General features: G+C 33.1%; 3 protein-coding genes, 1 long non-coding RNA gene and 2 pseudogenes across 4 annotated transcripts; 4 read left to right on the top strand and 2 right to left on the bottom strand.

Moving 5' to 3' along the window:
• Window positions 1-184: 184 nt before the first annotated feature.
• LOC110224426 lies at window positions 185-1337 on the bottom strand (annotated as a pseudogene).
• Window positions 1338-2736: 1399 nt separating this feature from the next.
• LOC9330003 lies at window positions 2737-7133 on the top strand (annotated as a pseudogene).
• A 2492-nt stretch (window positions 7134-9625) lies between these two features.
• On the top strand, window positions 9626-10196 carry LOC110225120. The gene is made up of 2 exons (XR_002329521.1): window positions 9626-9783; window positions 9905-10196. It is a non-coding gene; the product is annotated as an uncharacterized LOC110225120 (long non-coding RNA).
• Window positions 10197-10459: 263 nt separating this feature from the next.
• LOC9330002 (protein LIKE COV 2) lies at window positions 10460-12829 on the top strand. Its single transcript, XM_002893895.2, has 7 exons — window positions 10460-10686; window positions 11151-11203; window positions 11304-11413; window positions 11735-11902; window positions 12190-12287; window positions 12363-12489; window positions 12576-12829. Exons 1-7 carry the CDS (start codon window positions 10570-10572, stop codon window positions 12686-12688), a joined length of 786 nt encoding a protein of 261 aa, XP_002893941.1. The 5' UTR covers window positions 10460-10569; the 3' UTR covers window positions 12689-12829.
• A 726-nt stretch (window positions 12830-13555) lies between these two features.
• On the top strand, window positions 13556-16430 carry LOC9327315 (exopolygalacturonase). The gene is made up of 4 exons (XM_002893894.2): window positions 13556-14013; window positions 14691-15002; window positions 15222-15746; window positions 15843-16430. Exons 1-4 carry the CDS (start codon window positions 13870-13872, stop codon window positions 16074-16076), a joined length of 1215 nt encoding a protein of 404 aa, XP_002893940.1. The 5' UTR covers window positions 13556-13869; the 3' UTR covers window positions 16077-16430.
• Window positions 16431-18333: 1903 nt separating this feature from the next.
• On the bottom strand, window positions 18334-19161 carry LOC9327314 (auxin-responsive protein SAUR71). Its single transcript, XM_002891206.2, has one exon. It carries the CDS (start codon window positions 18952-18954, stop codon window positions 18634-18636), a length of 321 nt encoding a protein of 106 aa, XP_002891252.2. The 5' UTR covers window positions 18955-19161; the 3' UTR covers window positions 18334-18633.
• Between the last annotated feature and the right edge of the window lie 902 nt (window positions 19162-20063).

Genomic DNA, 20063 nt, shown 5'->3' with positions numbered 1-20063 from the left:
TTTCACTCGCAATTCATATTTTATCGCTCCAGTCCAAGTTAGTGCATAGTAACCATCATAGGACAAAAACATATAATAAACAACAAAATGTACTAAATTCATATTTCAAACTATATGAATGACTAACACCAAATCTCAGTAGCTTTACATATTGCATACACGATCCTATTGAAACTTAGTGATCCACCAAAAACATAAGATCAATAAATTATAATGAGCAGAAACGTTTTCAGAAAAGGAAAAAAATCTTATCAAGATTCCTACACTCATTAAAATGATGCTATAGTTGAAATGAAATTGGGGCCTTGTTGACATGTAATTCTTTTTTTTCTTTTTTTTTTTTTTTTTTGACATGTAATTCTTCGTTGAATCATAAGGTGCCAACAAAGGATCCACTTGATTAAACTCAAACACATGTAATGTGTAAGACACAGAAGGAGGGAGAGGGCTGATCTTGAAGCTTGTACCATCAAGCTGCTTCTTTTTATGGATGCAAATCTGCTCATGATCTTCATCTTTCCCAATTATGCTCGTTATACATCACAAAATGAGACAGATGACCAAACATGATGATGAGTTTTGTGAAAGGATCGAGACTCTTCGTTTTTATCCTACAAGATCTTCTTCCTTGGCGATGGATTGATCTTGTAAACAGCTAAAATTGTCGGTAAGATAAAGTGTTTCGAACCTTTTGATCCTTCTCGTTCTGGTTCTCTTTATCTCCAAACTCAACACGATTTCAATCTCTACCAATTGAGTGTAATAAATCGTATCGTGAATCTTCATAAATCGAAGCTCCAATCAGAATGTCAACATCACTCATTACTTCCCACACGTTTGGGTAACGCCCGTCAGGCCCTTTGTTCAGTTTCTTCAGTGCTTCTTAACAGCAAGATTCCTCGCCTTTTTACCAGGTGAAAGCTTCTTGGGTTCATTCTCAGATTTCAACAACTCTTAGATTTTCTATACTTTGGCTTCTCCTTAAACTAAAACAACTTCTCTATGTATTTATCAGATGCCTCATTCGGCCATGGCTCTGTTGGAATATCGTCGTCATCATCACCTTCATTGCTAGTCACGTCACACTTCCTGACAAAACACTGTATAATTCATCACTATCACTTGCATCAATTAGATCGGAGCTATCTCTAACTTGTTGTCTAGCTTTTTTATTCCCCATTTTCAAGGCGGATTCTTCCACTTTCTTGTTTTGTATTATCATCGCCTTCGTCTTCACTTCCTCACCACAGACTATTATTATCCCCTATTTCCTCCCATGCTTTTCTGAAGTCATCATCACCAAATAAATTGTAGTCTCTACCTCTTCCACTTGCATATGATCAAGTTGCTGCAAGAAAGTGAAACAAAACATCACTAATAACCGAACACTGTCGAATATTGAGAACAATTCATTACATTAACATCAAGGATGAACATACAATTAGTAACGAATGAGTGTCTTAGATTTATCACAAATGAATTGTTTGTAGTTCCGGATCAAACAACAATGGGGGTAGAGAAAGTATGTGTAAAATATATGCCACAATCGTTATTTAGAGATGATTGTATTATGGAATTGATCATTTCATGAACTTATGGAGCTCACATAACCTAAAACCAATTCCTTAGATTAGCTTCTACTATTTTTCTCATGTTTTGTCCTATCTAGGACTAATAAACTTTACTAAGAGTCGTAAACATATTAATTCTCTGCGGCATTTCCACAAACACCTGGTCTACTACTTGGACGAATTTGAACCAAAAAGGTAAAGACCCTAAGATACGAACATAGTCGGAGATAGTATAGAAGCTTAAAGATCAAAACATGTTGGAGAAATAAAACCTTCTTTTCATTAAAATAAAGAAAGAAATGAAACCTTAAATTCTAATGAAACCCAGCAAATATCCAATTTGGGGCAGATGATGCTGGACAAGAAATTCAGCTACTTTGCCCAGAGGAACTACATTAGCTTCGAATCTACATTAGCTCATTCCGTTACCTGGCAACTCAAAGTAGTTGGATCAGACCAGAACAAATCAAAGTTGTCTGGACATTGTGCAATCGTCGAAACCGAAGATGTCGAAAAAAATATTTTTTAATTCCTTAAGGGAAATTTACATCAACCCATAATTTGCAAAGTTTCTCGTCACAGATATGGAAGAAGATGCAAGGAGAGAAAAAATTTCGTTATTTTGGGAAGAATTGTGTTTACAAAGATGAAATCGAGTCTATCATCGGAGAGAAGAGAACAATGTCTCCACCTTGGCAAATTTTAAGTTGAGCTGTATTATTTGTTATATTTTGATTGGTGAAGTCATTTAACTGATGTGTCAGTTTCAGGATGCACAGAAAAGCTGAGGTGTCATATTTGGAGAGTCTCTTAGTAGTTTTATTGTATTGATGTTAAATGTTAAATTGTTTTGTTAACTCCCATTTTACGACTCCTATTATTAAAGTAAATGTTAATTACGTACCTTATATATATATATATATTTTATGATATACGAATAATAAGGGAAGAACAAAAATTACCATGGCATAGACATTTTACTCCTCAACCCCCTATCTTTCGATTAATAAGACTATGGTCAAAATGAGTCTTCAACACACAAAGAAAAAAATCAAACACAACTTCATAAACGAAATGATAACAAAAAAAGCCAAAACATATGTTCTGCATTTTCACATTTTTCTGTTTCCTTTTCTCATTCATTGCACAACCCACCATCCAAAACATGACCTATCCTCTCTCTACAAGCTCTCGTTGGATTGTAGATGAGAACGGTCAAAGGGCAAAGCTAATGTGTACAAGCTGGTCATCGCACCTCCAGCCAGGGCCGGCCTAGAAGTGTGGGCTGCCTAAAGAAACAAATTTTTTTTGGCCCATCAATATTTAAAAGAGTTAACAAAACTAATAGAGGGAATCAAACACACAACATCTTGACCAATATAACATTACATAAACTGCTCGTTATAAGGAGTTTTCTTAAATATGATGCCCCCAAAATTATAATATTTTGTGATGCCTAAAACATTTGATTGCTGGGCTTCCGCCTCGGGCTGGGCCTGCCTCCAGCCTGTGGTGGCGAAAGGACTAAGCAAGCTAAGCAACCGGTGGACGCAGTGGCCAAGAAGATAGTGGAAATGAGTTTCAATTGTGTTAGGTTAACTTGGCCGTCAGATTTGATGACTAATGAGACATTGGCTTATAATGTCACAGTGAGACAATCTTTTCAAAGCTTTGGTCTTAATGATGACATTGTTGGCTTCAAAACTAACAACCCCTCCATTATTGATCTCTCCCTCATTGAAGCTTTCATTGTATTCTTATAATATCTCCACTCTCTTGACTCCAAAGATAGTAGTGTGTTTCACAGTTTCAGTTATAAGCTTTGTTGAGGTAGATGGACTTATGTTTTAAATTCTAAGGAACTATATCCTTAGACTTTTAAATGTATCTGTATTTAACTTATTTTTGAAGTTAAGTTAGTTTTAATAAGTAACTAAAACTTCTTTTTTTTTGATAAAGGGTTTAATAATATTTAAAAATTCTATGTATTTTCTAGTAACATTGATAGAAGAACGGTGTTTCAAGTTTCAATGTTGCTTATCGAACTATGACACGAACTGAAATTGTTGAAGAACCAATCTGACTAAATAACACGTCAATTCTTGAAGGAAAGTTTACATTTACATATATAATCCATAATCAATTTTAGTTGGCGCTTGGTTGAATATTTTTATAAAATCCGTCGTAGTTAGCTATTATTTGTTTCTGAAATAAAGATAAACATAATCACTTATTCAGGTACGGTCTGTGCTGAAAATATGTCATTAGGTAATTTCTTAATTAAAGATTGTTTGGTAGTGCGTAACTGAAGTTAATGTAACTTTCAGAACACATAACACTCGTGACCTTTGTTTGGCCTTTTTCCTTTTCTGTTCAAGTAAACTAATTTATTCACAAGGACTTGCTCTGCTAATTTTATTAATACTTAAGTAATATAATGAAAAAAACAACTGAAAAATCTTGGGTGTATAACAAAACTCATCCAAATAAACAAATGGAATATATTACATGCCATGAAAATATTGAAAACCACTGTGATAAAACTAAAATCACCAATCTTAACCGAAACTACAATATAATCTTACAATAGAAAAAAAGCAAAACAAAAAAAAACTTACAATAGAAAGGAGTGAATATTGAAATGTGAATGAAAATATGAATAATGCTATACTCCTGTTTTACTTTTTTTGCAGATGGTGGTTACTACATTAATTAGAAAGTAACGATGTGATGGTGATATTAGACAACCACTTAACCAAACCAGGGTGGTGCTGTGCCGACAACGACGGTAATGATTTTTCCGGTGACAAGTTCTTTGATCCCACCGTTTGGGCCGCCGCTTTGAGTAAAATGACTGCGACCTTCGACGGTGTCTCTAATGTTGTTGGCATGAGTCTAAGGAATGAACTTACAGGGCCTAAACAAAACGTGAACGATTGGTTCAAGTACGGGAACACTATTAATTAGGAATCAATTATGGATTTGCGATGGCATTTGTGGATTTTGCCCTTTTTTGAATAGTTTATGGATTTTGCCCTTTTTCAGTCTACGGAAATATGATTTAACATGCGTTTTATTCGTTATGTTTAGGTTTAGTCGGTTGTGGTTGTTCTTAGGGTTTAGTATTTTGTTTACCAAAAAAAAAATCCGAAATACGTATATTTTTAAGTGTTAGAAAATGGCATATCCGTAAAATTTTAGTAAAAATGGCAATTTCAAAAGATTTTTATGAAAAATGGCAAAATCAACAATAATCCCATTAATTAGCCTATCATATATACATATATATATATATATTAATAATAAGTCTATTGCATAAAAATATGTATATTAATAATAAGTTTTATCGCATAGAAATATCTTTTAAGTTTCTCTTCTTTTGTTAGTCCGAGAAATTATAAATTTTTTTTTTTTTTGGTAGGCGAGAAATTCTAAAAAAAATTTCTTTCAAAGTGTGATATTTTTTAAATAGGTTAATTAAATAACGTAGTGCGTTAAAATTATTTATAAAATTTTTATTACTTTTAAAAATCTGAATGCCATGCTTCTAACACAATAATAAATTTTTCTAATGAAAATAATTTTCCACAATTCAACGCTTTTCCGGGGTCTTCAATGAGTCGAAGAGTTTTTTTTTAAAACAAAAAGTAAAGTTTATAGTTTTTTTTTAACAAAACGTAAAGGTTATATATAGTTGAATACTAGTACCATGTTTTCTTTGTGGGACTTTCCATTACATTGATAATACATTGTGTTTTAAGAAAAAAAATATCAATGTACGTAGGTATATGCAACAAGGAGCGGAAGCAGTTCACTCAGCAAACAAGAACGTACTTGTAATCCTGTCCGGTCTCACCTTTGACACCGACCTCTCCTTCGTTAGGTGTCTACCTGTAAACCTATCCTTCACCGGAAAACTCGTCTTTGAGCTGCATTGGTATTCTTTCAGTGACAAAAACTCATGGGAGCCATTGGGAGGTCAATACCCCTAACAATAACTGCGGCCAGGTTCTAAACCGGAAAGAAACAGTGGCGGTTTTCTCCTTAACCAAGGGTTTCCGTTGTTCCTCAGCGAATTCGGTATGGATAAAAGAGAAATAAACGCTAATGATGACCGGTATTTTGGGTGTTTAACTGGCTGGACAGCTGAAAATGACGTGGATTGGTCGATTTGGGCGCTTACTGGAAGCTATATACTTAATACAAGGTATGGTCGGAATGACTGAAAACTACAGTGTGTTGGATTCCGATTGGATTAGTGTTCGGAAATCGAGTTTCTTAGAAAAGATCTCTCTTCTTCAATCTACGCTTCAGGGTGAATATTCGCGAAAATTACAAGATTTTGCCAAAACATTTTGTTTTAAAAAATCTAACTTTTGAAATTATATGGTTTACTAGGACCGGGTCCTCGAACCGACGATTACAATCTGGTTTTGGATCCGTTAACCAGACTCTGCCTAGTATGATATGATATCTCAATGACCTGAGAAAAGTCACAGTTGGTCCATGCAATAGTTCCGAACCATGGATCTACATTATGAAAGCCCTAAGAATCAAAGACCAGCCTTTGTGTTTACAGAGCAGCGGACCAGAAAACCTAGTTAAAATGACTCGGACGGGTTGCTCGGGACCTGGTTCGAAATGGCAAACTGACTCTGCCTCTAGGATGCATTTATCTTCGACAACAAGTAACAAACTTCATTTTGCCTTGATGTGGACGCAACCAACAATGTCGTGACTAATGGCTGCAAGTGTATGAGAAATGAAAGTTTGTGTGAGCCAATGAGCTAGTGCTTCAAGATCATTCATGCCAGAAGGCCATTGAAGAGCTTGAAGCATAAGCAAATGCGCCTTTGATAGGTATGGAAAGTGTTTGGATAATGAGTTATTCTTCGATATTTTAGAGAGATTTCTGAATTTAAGTTAACATATTATGGCCGTGTTCGGAGGAGAGTCGCCAACGACCATCTCAGCGACAGATCAAAACGACGACGGCGGCGGCGATCAACAAAGCAAAACGACGATAGCAGAGGCAAAACGTTGATGAGAGAAGTGTCGCTGGAGAGAGAAAAAGGTGTCACTGGGAGAGAGAGGAGTCGCTGAAATTTCAAGTGACAGCAGCGGCAACTCATTCAACACTAACGGCGATTCTTTTTTACAGTGGCAGCTGTTCTTTTGTACGGTTACGATTCCGTCCATGCCTTTTTTTAGTCGCAGTTGCTCATATAGCGACTCACAAAAGAACAGGGCCTATATACCATCATAGTTAATTTGAAGCTTGTATATGACTTTTTTTTTTTTTTTTTTTTGAGCAAAGAAGCTTGTATATGACTATGTTACTTCTAAAGTACTACATAAAATTGTTATTTTGCCAAAAAGAAAGTAAAGAAAAAAACGGTGTTGATTTTTGGTTTTACAAATGGATGACGTGTTGGCAAAACCCGAACCGGAACCCGACCTGAACCCGAATCCTAACAGATACCCGATCATATCCACAATTTAAATACATAGTAATAATATATCATAAATATTTTATATTTGTAATAACCTATGTTTCTAAAATATTCGAATTTTTGGATATTTTAAATATTTTAGGGTATTTAATCTACTTTTGAGTAAATTTGGATAAAAATCTTCACGGTTTTTATGTGTTTTCGAGTAATTTGTTTATATTTGATTCTAAAATTTTGCATTTTGAAAAATTCGGGTAATCTAAACCGAATCCGAAATATCCGATCTGAATCCAAAATATCCGATCCGATCCCAATCTGAACCCGAAATCTAAAAAAATCCGAATGGATCCTACACCTCTAAACGCGAATATCCGAAAACTCAAAATACCTGAACCAACCCGAACGCCCACTTATACGTGTTGTGATGCAAATTGTTGGATTATAAACTATAATATAAACACACATTTTAATTAGAAGAGCTTATTTGGGCAAATGGACCAAATAAATAAGTGCTTCTATTTAATCATTAGGAAGAATGTCTCTAATGCCACTTTCTTCATAAAAGTAATCTATATGCCACCCTTATATTTTAATTTTATTTTTTTATTTTCTTTTAAATTAAAACTAGATTTGAACCCGCGGTACACCGCGGAGCTATAATTTTTTTTTAAAAAATCTAAATATAATTAGTTTTGTTTATTAATAGAGAGTATAATATAATATTTCGACCTATTTTATAAATGTACCATCCATATATCTATATTAATAGTTTTGAGTATATTAATTGTGTTTTAGGTTTAAATGGTATATCTATATATAGTTATATACACTTAAACGACATTTGGCTTTCTTCTTCTTCTTGCCTCAGTTTAAGAGAAAGATTTGTCTTGCGGTACACCGCGGAGCTATTATTTTAAAAAAAGATTTTTCTTCCTTAAACTTCCAAATCTAGATTTTACCCCGCGGTACACCGCGGGTCGATTTTTTTACAACTAAAAAATTATTTTGCAAAATTTTAAGTTGTATTTGTTTTGTTAATATTGTTTATTTTGTTTAGTGTTTCTGATTTTATAATTAAATTTTGATTTTTAATTCTAGGATTTCATCCATCGTATATTGTTTAATATTGTTTAATATTAATATTGATCTAAACCCGTTGCACCATATAACCCCGTCCCGTAAAATTAAACATCATTTGTTATTTTTTTTGAATAATATTTTTATCCACTACTAGTCGCAGGTTCATGCGGATAAGCCCGTAGAGAGTTGCGGATTTGCGGGTCGACCCGCCAAAAGAGAAGCTATCTTTTGAAACTCTTTGTTTTGTTTAGAGGTTTTAAGAAAATATCCCTAAAAAATAATTTTCATTATATGAAAAAAAAAAGAAGTGTAAGAAATTATAGTATCAACATTCCCGATTTTTACATCACTCGTTACAATTAATTTTTTTTTTGCAGATAAAAATCAGAAGTTAACTAAGTCGAGATTTTTAAAAAGATTGTGTAGAGATTTTTGGTAAATTGTTGAGAACATATTTGATTTCAAAATCTTTACTTAAATAGATAAGGAAAGATTTTGTAGAGACTTTTGCTAAATATATGAGAAATGAATTTCAATTAAAAATCTTTACTTAAATAAAACAAATCTAAATAATTAATGCTAATGGCATGTCATTGTAAATACTTCTCAACTTCAGGATTTATTTGCTAATTGTGATCCAAAAATGTATATATAGATATATAGAGAAAGACCAAAAATTCTTAACCTAAACCATAAATTACGTACCCTTGACATTTCTTTTGTTAACCCAACCACATATTTTTATCTTCTCTACATAATCTTCTTCCTCTAGATTTTTTTTATTTTTCTTCTCCTCTTTTTCTCTACCATCATCATTAAATCCCTAAATCTCTTCTTCTCCATCATAGATCTTTTTTTTTTTTTTCCATGGATCACTCTTCTCTCTTTGCTCTTTTGATCAATCACTGTCTTTGTCTTCGTCTCCATCACCATAGTTTATGTTGAGATTCGCAAACCAGAGACAAACAACAATCTCGAACTATTTTTTTCACAGTGGCATTCAGATTATAAAATGCCATGCCAGATAACAAATAATCGCTCATGTCCTGTTTCATCAAAAATTTTGGAAGAAGTCGTGATAATTAATTCAGATTCACAGTTTAAAAGTTCACATTGAATTTTATGTATTCAAAACTGTAGTCAATTAATTTACTTCGGTTACAAATTCGATTCATTTTGTTTGAATTACAAAAGAGAATTAAATTTAGTATTTAGAAAAAGAAAAAATGGATAACTTTTTGGAAAAGAAAATGGATGACGTGTTTCAATGTTAAATCTAGGCCTGGGAGTTCGGAATAAACCGATCAAACCGACCCGATCAACCCGAAATTTTCGGTTATCGGCTTAGACCGAAGAGATTAGACCAAACCGAACGGCAAAATTAATTTGGGCAATCGGATGTCGGTTCGGGTCGGTTCGGTAATCGGTTACCGATCGGTTACTTCGGTTTAAGGGAACATGGTATAAAAAGATAAAACCCTAGATCTAATTCATTTCATCTCTTCTCCTCCTCTTCTCCTCTCCTTTACGATCCTTCTTTTTCCACTCTCCTCCTCTCCTTACGATCTTCCTTCTTCTTCTTTCCTCTCTCTTCTTCTCCTTCCTTCTCTTCTAAACTCTTCTACATCTTAATCTTCTTCGTTTTCGTCTCAGCCTTCCATGAAGTTTACCGACGTGAGGTTTGTGTTGGGATTTGATTATTGGTGTTACTTGATTTTTTCGTAGTGTTGTTCTTTCAAGTTCTAGATCTTAGACATCGTATTTATTTCATTGATTTAGTTGTTTTCTTTCTTATTACAGTGAGAATGCGAGAAACATACTCATCAACCTCATTCAATGCAATCTCGCTTAAAAAGTTGGAATAGGACGCCGGACGGTCGGAGTTCGCCGTGGTTTTCACCGTGGCCGTCACAGTTACAGCCAGAGCCGCAGCCGCTCAGCTCATTTCTTTGCAAAACCCTAAAAAATTTATTGGATTGGGCTTTTGATTGTATGTTGGGTTTTGTTAATTGTATTGGGCTTTTGTATTATTTGTAATGGTTTAGTTTTATTAGATTTGTGTTTCTAATTGAGTAATTGTTTAATTGTTTAATATGTAAACCGAAATAAAAACCGAATAAACCGGAAAAATAAAAAATCCGGCTCATGTTCGGAACTTAAATTTTAGCTAATAACCGACCCGAACAAACCGACTATCGAACCGACCCGAACCGAATTTCAATTCGGGTCTATTCGGTGGGATTTTCAAAAAACCGAATTTCTCTCAAACCGAATAACCCGACCCGAACAACCCGGTTTAGCCGAACTCCCAGGCCTAGTTAAATCGTTGGATCATATGATGAAACTGAGTATAGCTTACGTAAAGGTCAGAGTAGACCCAAAAAATCCTCTAAAGGGTCAAACAAAATCGGAGATCTGGTCCGACTAAACCAGACTAACCAATTTCAACCTCCTCGCCGGAGAAAATGGCGGAAGACAAAGAAGCTACGACGAGTTCGCTGAGTCAAGGACTCACTCCTCACCAAGACCCCGAAGATGCTCCCAAGTCTCCTCCTAACTCTCCTAATTCTTCTACTCGCAAGGTACTTGTCTCTCCCGAAACCTGCTCCGATTTTATCGAGCCTGTGAGCTAAAGTTTCTATGCTCACTCGTTACTAAGTTTGAGTTGAGAATTGTAAAAGAATTTTTCGATTTGGTTGCTCTTGAAGTTGAATTTTAGCTATCTTATATGTCACTGATGATGTTTTAGTGGAAAATGTGAAGATCGTTGTGAAATTTTGGATGAATCGAGTCATTTTAGCTGTTAAAGAGACGTTTTTTGATAGAAGCTCGAGTAAACTTTAACTATCTTATAGACACCTTTGTGAATTCGTTGAGAAATTTAGGGTTATAGCTCTGGTTTTCCGAAGAAAACTCCGAATTGTAAAATTCATTGTAACATTTCAGTATAAGCTTTAGAGGTTTAAGCAGATTAACTTCTATCTATTTGTGTTGGATTCAATTTATATTGAGATACTTACATGTTTTCTCTTTTGTATTTGAGCAGGCTTGTTATGGGGTTCTACAGAGTTGGGTGTCTAAGAAGTTTATGACTGGATTGTAAATCACTCTTAGCACTTTTTTATTTTCTTACTCATGATTGAAATCTTTGTATTATTGGAGACTAACTGTATTTTTCATATTGGGTGTTGTGTGGTAGTGTCGTACTCTTTCCTGTTGCTGTTACATTCCTCATCACTTGGTGGTTTATCCAGTTCGTTGATGGGTTCTTCAGTCCGATATACGAGAACCTTGGTGTTGACATATTTGGTAAGACTGGAAAGATAATTAAGATTATTCCGCCTAGCTTATGTATGCATTGAACTTCTTCTAACTTGTATGGTAATGTTATGTACTTTAGTAAAACTTGATGTAGAAATATCGTATGTGAAGTCTAAGATATCTTAAAAGATTAGGAGTCAGGATTTGTTCTTACTGCTAGAGTTAGTGGTATGTGATAATGTATCTGGTAAACTGAAACATTTAGGTTCATCTCTATTTGAAAGTTTCCTAAGTTTACAAAGAGATCAAATATCAGATATCAATATCTATCTTGAACTACATCTTTTAATTATTTTTTGTATGTTGCAGGACTTGGGTTCATTACATCTGTACTTTTCACTTTCTTTGTTGGAATATTTGCTTCGTCGTGGCTGGGTTCTACGGTTTTCTGGCTTGGGGAGCAGTTTATAAGGCGAATGCCCTTTGTGAAGCACATATATTCAGCTTCTAAACAAATTAGCACTGCTATTTCTCCGGGTAAGACTGTGTACTGTTTCTTTCTCTTCACCAGTTTCCCTGCTTTAGCTCTTTCTCACATCCAAATATCTCTGGTCAATTCTTCCCCTTTTCTCCAAATATATGTAAAAGTGCAAGGAATCACGTAAAGAAGCTTGTCTTTTTTTTCTAGCAAAAACATGCAAGCATATTCATGTGGAATCAGACACAATGATTTGAATCCACAAGTAACATTTTTATGTTGCTATGCTGTTTGCCTTTTTTTCGTGTCCTTTGTAAAGGAATAACCTTTGATTTTTTGTTATCAGACCAAAACACTACTGCCTTTAAAGAGGTAGCAATTATTCGTCACCCTCGTATTGGTGAATACGCATTTGGATTTATCACATCATCGGTGACACTTCAGGTCAGTTATTCAGCAACAAAAATGGTAAAACCCAAGTAAATTACTTACTTGCTTTCATGCGTTTTTTTGTAACAGACTGACCATGGAGAAGAAGAGTTATGTAGTGTGTATGTGCCAACGAATCATCTGTACATAGGAGATGTGTTTCTGGTGAGTAGCGAAGAAATCATAAGGCCAAATTTATCGATCCGAGAAGGAATAGGTCAGTCTTGATCTCTTTACGTTTCATCATCTACTTTTTTTTTATGAGAAAGATCAGATTCATATGGTGTTGTTTTGATGCAACAGAGATCATAGTATCGGTGGGGATGACAATGCCGCAAGTGATATCTCATGCGGACAGGACAACAAATAGAACTCCTCACCAACACAGTCTCAGGGTTCCTCTCAACAGACTTTAGTTAATAGCAGTATGGCCTCTCTACCTTGTAAAGATAGTTTACGCGTTGTGCTCAATCGTGAATTTTTAAAAATTTCGAATGACTATTACATATGTAGTAACAAATATTCACGAATTTATCTACCACTCATTACCACTCAAATTCAATCCCATATATCCTAGTTACACTTCTTCTATCGCCAACACAAGTAAGGATTTCGGATGTCTGCCATTGTCTTCCAAACTCGTTATAAGAGGTTCTGCGGCCATTTATCCAACGATTTCCTCACTGGAGGCCGAAGCAGAAGCATGAGGAATGGCAGTTCTTCAAATCAAAAATCTGGGCTATTCTAATGTTACTTTTGTTGGGGATAATGCGGATCTTTATAAAGTATTAGAGGTGAAAGAATCTGCACATCCATTGCAAAGATGGGATCATACTACAGTCTCTAAGTATATCAGAGACATTCTGCAGATGATCAAGGACTGATGAACATTTAGCTTTATGAAGATCTCAAGGAATGTAAACCATGTAGCAGATACTTTAGCAAAGAATGCAAGAATGAACCAATCAAGTTATGTAATATCCTAGAACGACAGTGTACTTCTGATGTTTGATAATGGAAAGGTTAAACATCAACTAGAGTATCTTTTGTGATTCGTGAATAAAAAACATCAACTAGAGTAAGGGAGCTAGTATCTTTTGTGATTCAAATGGGTTTAGCTAGCAATTTAATCGTCATATCTTATGAAAAGTTTGAATAAATATAAGTTAACAAAACAAAGTAAATACTAAATTTTCGTATCCGTTGAAATAGAAAAATCACCCCAAAATAATTTTGGTTTTATGCAATTGAAATTAAAACTCATACAAAAAAAAAAACAATTTATTGGTAAATCTGATTGGCACATTCACCAAAATTAAAATTCTGTTTTAAAGGAGGGAATAAAAAATAAACCATACACACTCGAAATTCTCCATAACAATATATTAACCAATCACCATCATTACAAAAGAAACAACCCAAATTTAGTCGTTAATTAATAACAATAATCAAGTGCTTTTAACAGTCTTTGAGACATGTTAACTCTATATAAATAAATAAAGTGGGCAAACACTTCTCATTGTGTCTTAGAAAAAGTATTGTTAAACAAAAGGTATTTGTTTAACTATCTCCATATACCCCTGAACAAAAGCATAAGATGTCCTTCATTGCTTCTGCGTTTAAGGCTTTGTGTTTGTCTCTCTTGTTCGTTGTTGCTGCAAGTCGTCTGACCATGAGACCAAAGGTTTTCAATGTCCGACGCCATGGTTCAAAGCCAGACGGAAAAACTGATAATGCCAATGTATGTACACGACAACTTTCCTAATATAATGTTAGTTAGTTATTTATTTAATTTTGTTAATATATATATATATATATATATATATATATATTTATAATTTTGTTAATAATCTATATATATATATATATATATATATATATTATTTTCCAAATACTTTGAATTAAGCTCAATTCAATATCAAAATAAATATAAACAATCTACTATATGTTGAAAAAACATTTTGATATACATACATACTTGACATTCCATATAACAATATATGTATTGGTATTATATGGACCAGTTAAATTGAACTTATTTTTGGTCAATTTCACGGCTATAATTAATAAAATAAACAATAAATCTTTTGTTTCTTAGTTTATAGTGCATTTTGGTAAGAATTTTAGAATATGTTTGGAACTATATTATATCGAAAGTTATAATAAACTTTATATAAAAAGATATAGATTATTGTAAACCTTTTTCCTTCTGATTACCAACCAAGGAATGAACTTCTAATTCATGTGTGGTTGGGAAAAAAAAAATATATATATTTTATTGTGCTTATCACCAATTAGAATTTTAGATGAAAAAATTCCATAAATATTATTACAATCCATAAATAACTTTTTTCACTTCTATGGATTTTTTTTGGTTCAATAATTAACCTATCTCATTCTTAACACATACAAAACTAGGCATTCACAAGCGTATGGAAACGTGCATGCACAAGGATAAGTGGAAGTAGTAAAATCTACGTACCGAAAGGAACATTCTACCTTGGTGGGGTAGAATTTGTGGGTCCATGCAAAAATCCTATTGAATTTGTCATCGATGGAACTTTATTGGCTCCTGCAAACCCTAGGGACATTAAGCTGGACACATGGATCAACTTCCGCTACATCAACAATCTCTCTATTTCCGGTTCCGGTACACTTGACGGCCAAGGGAAACACTCTTGGCCACTCAATGACTGCCACAAAAACACCAATTGTCCTAAACTAGCTATGGTACCATTTCTTCTTACACTTTTTTTTTTTATATTGCTTCATTGAAAAATATGATTGTTGTTTACATTGAAAGCGTATTACAAAATGTGTGATATGGCATTTATACACTGGTAAAAAGATTATTTTGATCAATTATTTTTATATTATAAATATAATTCCTATATATTTATCATACACAACTTAATTGAAGTATCTACTCTTTGTTTCTACATTTCACAGACTATGGGATTTGCATTTGTGAACAACTCAAGAATCAAAGACATAACATCACTCAACAGCAAAATGGGACACTTTAACTTCTTCTCCGTCCATCACTTCAACATTACCGGCATCACTATAACAGCTCCCGGTGATAGCCCCAATACCGACGGTATCAAAATGGGTTCATGTAGCAACATTCACATCTCGAACACACACATTGGTACCGGAGACGATTGTATTGCCATTCTCTCTGGGACAACTAACCTCGATATCTCCAACGTCGAGTGTGGTCCCGGACATGGGATCAGTGTCGGAAGCTTAGGAAAGAACAAAGACGAGAAAGATGTGAAGGACTTAACGGTAAGAGACACAGTTTTCAACGGCACAAGCGATGGTATTCGGATAAAAACTTGGGAATCTTCGGCTTCGAAGATCCTAGTTTCTAACTTCGTATATGAGAATATTCAGATGATTGACGTTGGAAAACCGATCAACATCGACCAGAAGTATTGTCCTCACCCACCTTGTGAACATGAACAAAAGGTTAACATTCTATGCATGCTTGAAACAAGCTTTGCTTTTTATTTTCCATCACAAGAAAAAATAAAACAAAAGATAACTTGTGTTTCCTTGTCTCAGGGTGAGTCTCACGTTCAGATCCAAGACATTAAGTTAAAGAATATATATGGAACGTCGAAAAACAAAGTGGCAGTGAATCTGCAATGTAGCAAGAGCTTTCCATGTAAGAATGTTGAACTGATTGACATTAACCTAAAGCATAATGGACTCGAGGATGGTCCTTCCACTGCGGTTTGCGAGAATATTAACGGTTCTATACGTGGTAAGATGGTTCCTCAGCATTGTCTAGACTGACATGACGGTCCAGAACAATGACAATTTGTGTTGTACATGATGTTTTTATTTATACATTACTGATGGTGTATATACTTATGTTTTATATGTTCGTGTTTATATCATGATCACACATACAAATTCCAAATGAATAGTTCTTTCTACGACAAAACAAATCTACGACAGAATGGTTAAATTTGTAACTTCCAATAGTTTTATCATCATAATATGTAACATATTACACTTTACTAGAATCAAAAATAATAAGAACAATCTCAGTAATATCTTTAAGGTTTGTGTCAATGTTTTTAAACCCGACCCGGACTGTGAACCGGACTACCTTCTGAGTCGTCGCAGAGTTCGACCACGGGTCAAATTGATTAAAACTTATTTAATATTCATAGAGATTATATAGTTTTTATAAATATAAAAATAAAAATAATCATACTATATTTACAAAATATGAAGTCTAACAATAATAATAAAGTGATTCAAATTAAATTTTTAAATCCAACTAAAAGTCTAAAACCGTAACAAATATTAACATAGTAGGAAATCGCCACTGACGGAAATAAACTAAGAAAACAGTGCGAATTCAAAACAACTAATCTCGGTTATTTCTCTCACCATTCCATTCATACTCCTTAGACGGTACTGTGAAGTTTAATCAAAATCTAAAACATCAAATTAAATGAGTCTAAAAATTAAAAAAAATTCTAAAAATAATTGAATAGAGTGTAAAACTCTATTTTTTTATTCTAAAATCAAATAATTTTTCTAAAACCCATACCCACCCAGTTCACTGGGTCGCGGGTTAATGGCGGGTTTTTGTAGATTTTTTCGGTTTTGAAATTGGCGGGTATTAGCAATAAACCCAAACCGGAAAAGTGTTTGGGTCGTAGGTTAACCGGTTGGACCGGGTGGTCTGAGTCAGACTTGAAACGCTATTTGCGTTGTTTTATCGTAACTCTTTATATAATATTTTTAATTTAAATGTTTTCATAATTTCAGTAAATAATTTTCGTATTTTACCTTTTTATCATAACTCCTTGTAAAAATAAGTTTAATTTAAAATTATTTATAAGTGTATATTTTGAAAATTCGTGTAAATTCATTATTACTTTCCATCCGGTACTTTTCTATAAAATTGTGTCCTTTCACTACCGAACCGACCATATCTCAAAATTTCTAATCTCTATATATAATTTATTATAATTTAATTCACAATATATTTTTAAAGTAGAGAAATACCCTAAAATATTACACTATTAAGTTTTTTTAAAATACCACTAGTTTATTTTCCCAATTGTACCACAATCTTTGTATAAAAATATTTATTCAACCAAAATAAATTACAAATAAAATTAGAAAATTATATTTTGGTTCTCTACTTCCAATTTAAGATTTATATTTCTTCTATTTTAAAATAGATTTGATTCATTTAATATTGAATTCATAGTATTAATGAAAAAAAAAACTAGTGCTGATATTTTATATACAAAAATAAAATAAAAATGTGACATTTTAGAGAATTATTCTATTTAGTAAGGACATGTTTATATATTAAAAATATTTTAAATACGTGTGAAATATGGCGATGATGTTTTCAAGTTTCTATGTAAATTATAGATTAATTTCATATTTTATAATTATTTATATTAAACAGTCTTTTCATGATTCGTTTAACTTTTTAAAAGTGGTTATTTCTTAATTTTTGTGTTTTTAGTTAAAAATCTTAAATTTTGAAACGGAAAAAAAGAGTATTAATTTTTATTTAAGTTTGTCTTAAATGTGCCAGTTGGATACATCATTTTGATGATTGGTTTAGGAGACTGCACAATTATCTTGATAGTCCCTAGGCATGTGGGAGCCTCATGATTCATCTTGTTACTAAAGTCTTGTATTACCTGTAAATTCATTTAATTTAATTTCGCAACTTTCATCTGTTATCTCTTTTTAATTCTTTTGAAACGTTTCAAGGAAAGTTCTCTATTGCTTTCCTCCCAAGACAATGCAAAAGCCCTTACATAAAACTTCACCATAAACAAATAATTTATTTTTAGCTGAACACCTCAAATATATTGCAAAAATCTAGTTTGCGACCGAAACAGATTAGTGATTAAATATAGTATTTGTTCATCCAATGGAACGTCCCATTAATTAAAATAATTAACCAAAAATCAAAAGTAGTTTTTTCTTTTGTTTTACACTTTGTTAAAAAAAAAAAAAAGAAGCTGTAAACTGTATATGGAATAAATTTAATAATGAATAAAGTCACTTAATGGCAAAAACAAATGTTCATCATATAACTTTGACCCACAAAACTAAACCCTACAACATTAAAAAATGTATTGTCAATTTCCCAAAAAAGAAGGAAAAATAATAAAGATCGAGATGAAATTACATTTGCTTTCACTCCCAAATCATAAATAATAATAAAAAAAATGTGGAACATCTTCCAACTTTGTTGAAGAATGAAGGATAAGAAGAGATCATCTTCAAAGAATAATGTGAAGTATCAAGTACTCATACGTGAGAAGGACACTATCTTCTATTCCCATCATCACCACTATAAATATTAATGAAGATAATGAGATGCATCAATGTAATGAGGAGAATGACTCGTGGACTTAAGGTAATGGATCAAGTTCATGAAGACTTGAATCTCGCAGGCGATCCTCAAAGCACCGTCGTATGAGTGACCGAACTCTTCTTCGGATAATCGAAGGAGATCTTCGAACAATGGGTGGGTCAAGAAATCAGCATCCATCTCTAACTTGCATTGTGTATCTCTGTCGTTTCCGACATAAACTCGGACTCGTCCTTCCTCCGGTAATCTAGCTCTTTGGGAGAAGCTCTTGGCTCCGCAACATAGTAGCTTCTTTACCATGCATTTCATCTTGATTTGATTTGAGTTTGAATAATTTGGCTTTTCGGTTTTTGGAGTTGTGATGCTTGTGATGATTATGGAGAAGCTGGTGGAGATATTTATAAGTCTTTAGAGTTTAAGAAGAGAAGAGGAAGGTCACTGGAAAGAGACAACGTAAAGCCGCGGGAAATAGTTTGTTTTGTGGGGACATATTTAATACCTTGAATCGTACGTTTTTTTTTTGATGTTTTGAGAAGAAAATTTTGTTTTAAACTAAATGATGTTTTCAACTTAAAATGCAAAATTAATTAGTTTTTAATGGTTGTGACCATTTATATTATTTATATTTTATAGATTGTTTTATTATCAGCTAAAACATATTTACATATATAATAAATGATGTGATGCCAAAAAAAAAATATAATAAATGATGTTTCAGTATAGAGATAAACAAAAAAAATATATTTTTTAATCTATATGCAAAAACCTTAAACATCATGTTTTTAGCTATTTTGATTTCTTCTCAAGAGTAATACTTCAATCGTTGCCAAAACAATAAAGTAATAATACTAAGACATCTATAAAATTTATAAATTGGAAATCAAAATCAAAGTTTTTTTTTAATATTCAAAACCGAAGTTGATGAACCTAAAATAATAATCAGTAAAATGAATTGTAGCATTACAAGCCATATGAACAAATAATACATGAGAGATATTCGGGATTTCCAAGTCTGAATCCGTACCCAATAAATATGTCTTAAACAAAAATTAGTTTAGGTTCGTATAGATCAAAGGGTCATGTACATTCTTAGCGCTAAAAAATATTCGAAAAAGTTTACATCTGAATCAATGGTAGATATTCAAATAGAACAAGATTTATGATCTCTTATCTTCTCACATCAACATTGGAAATAAGAATTTATACTCCGAATACCGAGACCTGATGGTATGATAGCTTTGTTTTTTCAAAAAGTTTGGGCTACCATTAAAACAGATTTAGTACTCCTTGTAAACTCTTTTTTACAAGCTGGCGTATTTGATAAACGGCGAAATAAGACTAACATATGCCTTATCCCAAAAACGGAGCGACCGACACGGATGACGGACTTACGGCCTATCAGTCTTTGCAAAGATTAT

Source organism: Arabidopsis lyrata (assembly GCF_000004255.2).
Source record: "Arabidopsis lyrata subsp. lyrata unplaced genomic scaffold ARALYscaffold_1, whole genome shotgun sequence".
Lineage (NCBI taxonomy): Eukaryota > Viridiplantae > Streptophyta > Magnoliopsida > Brassicales > Brassicaceae > Arabidopsis > Arabidopsis lyrata.
Note: the sequence above shows the minus strand (reverse complement) of the source record. Positions and strands in the feature narration are given on the sequence as shown.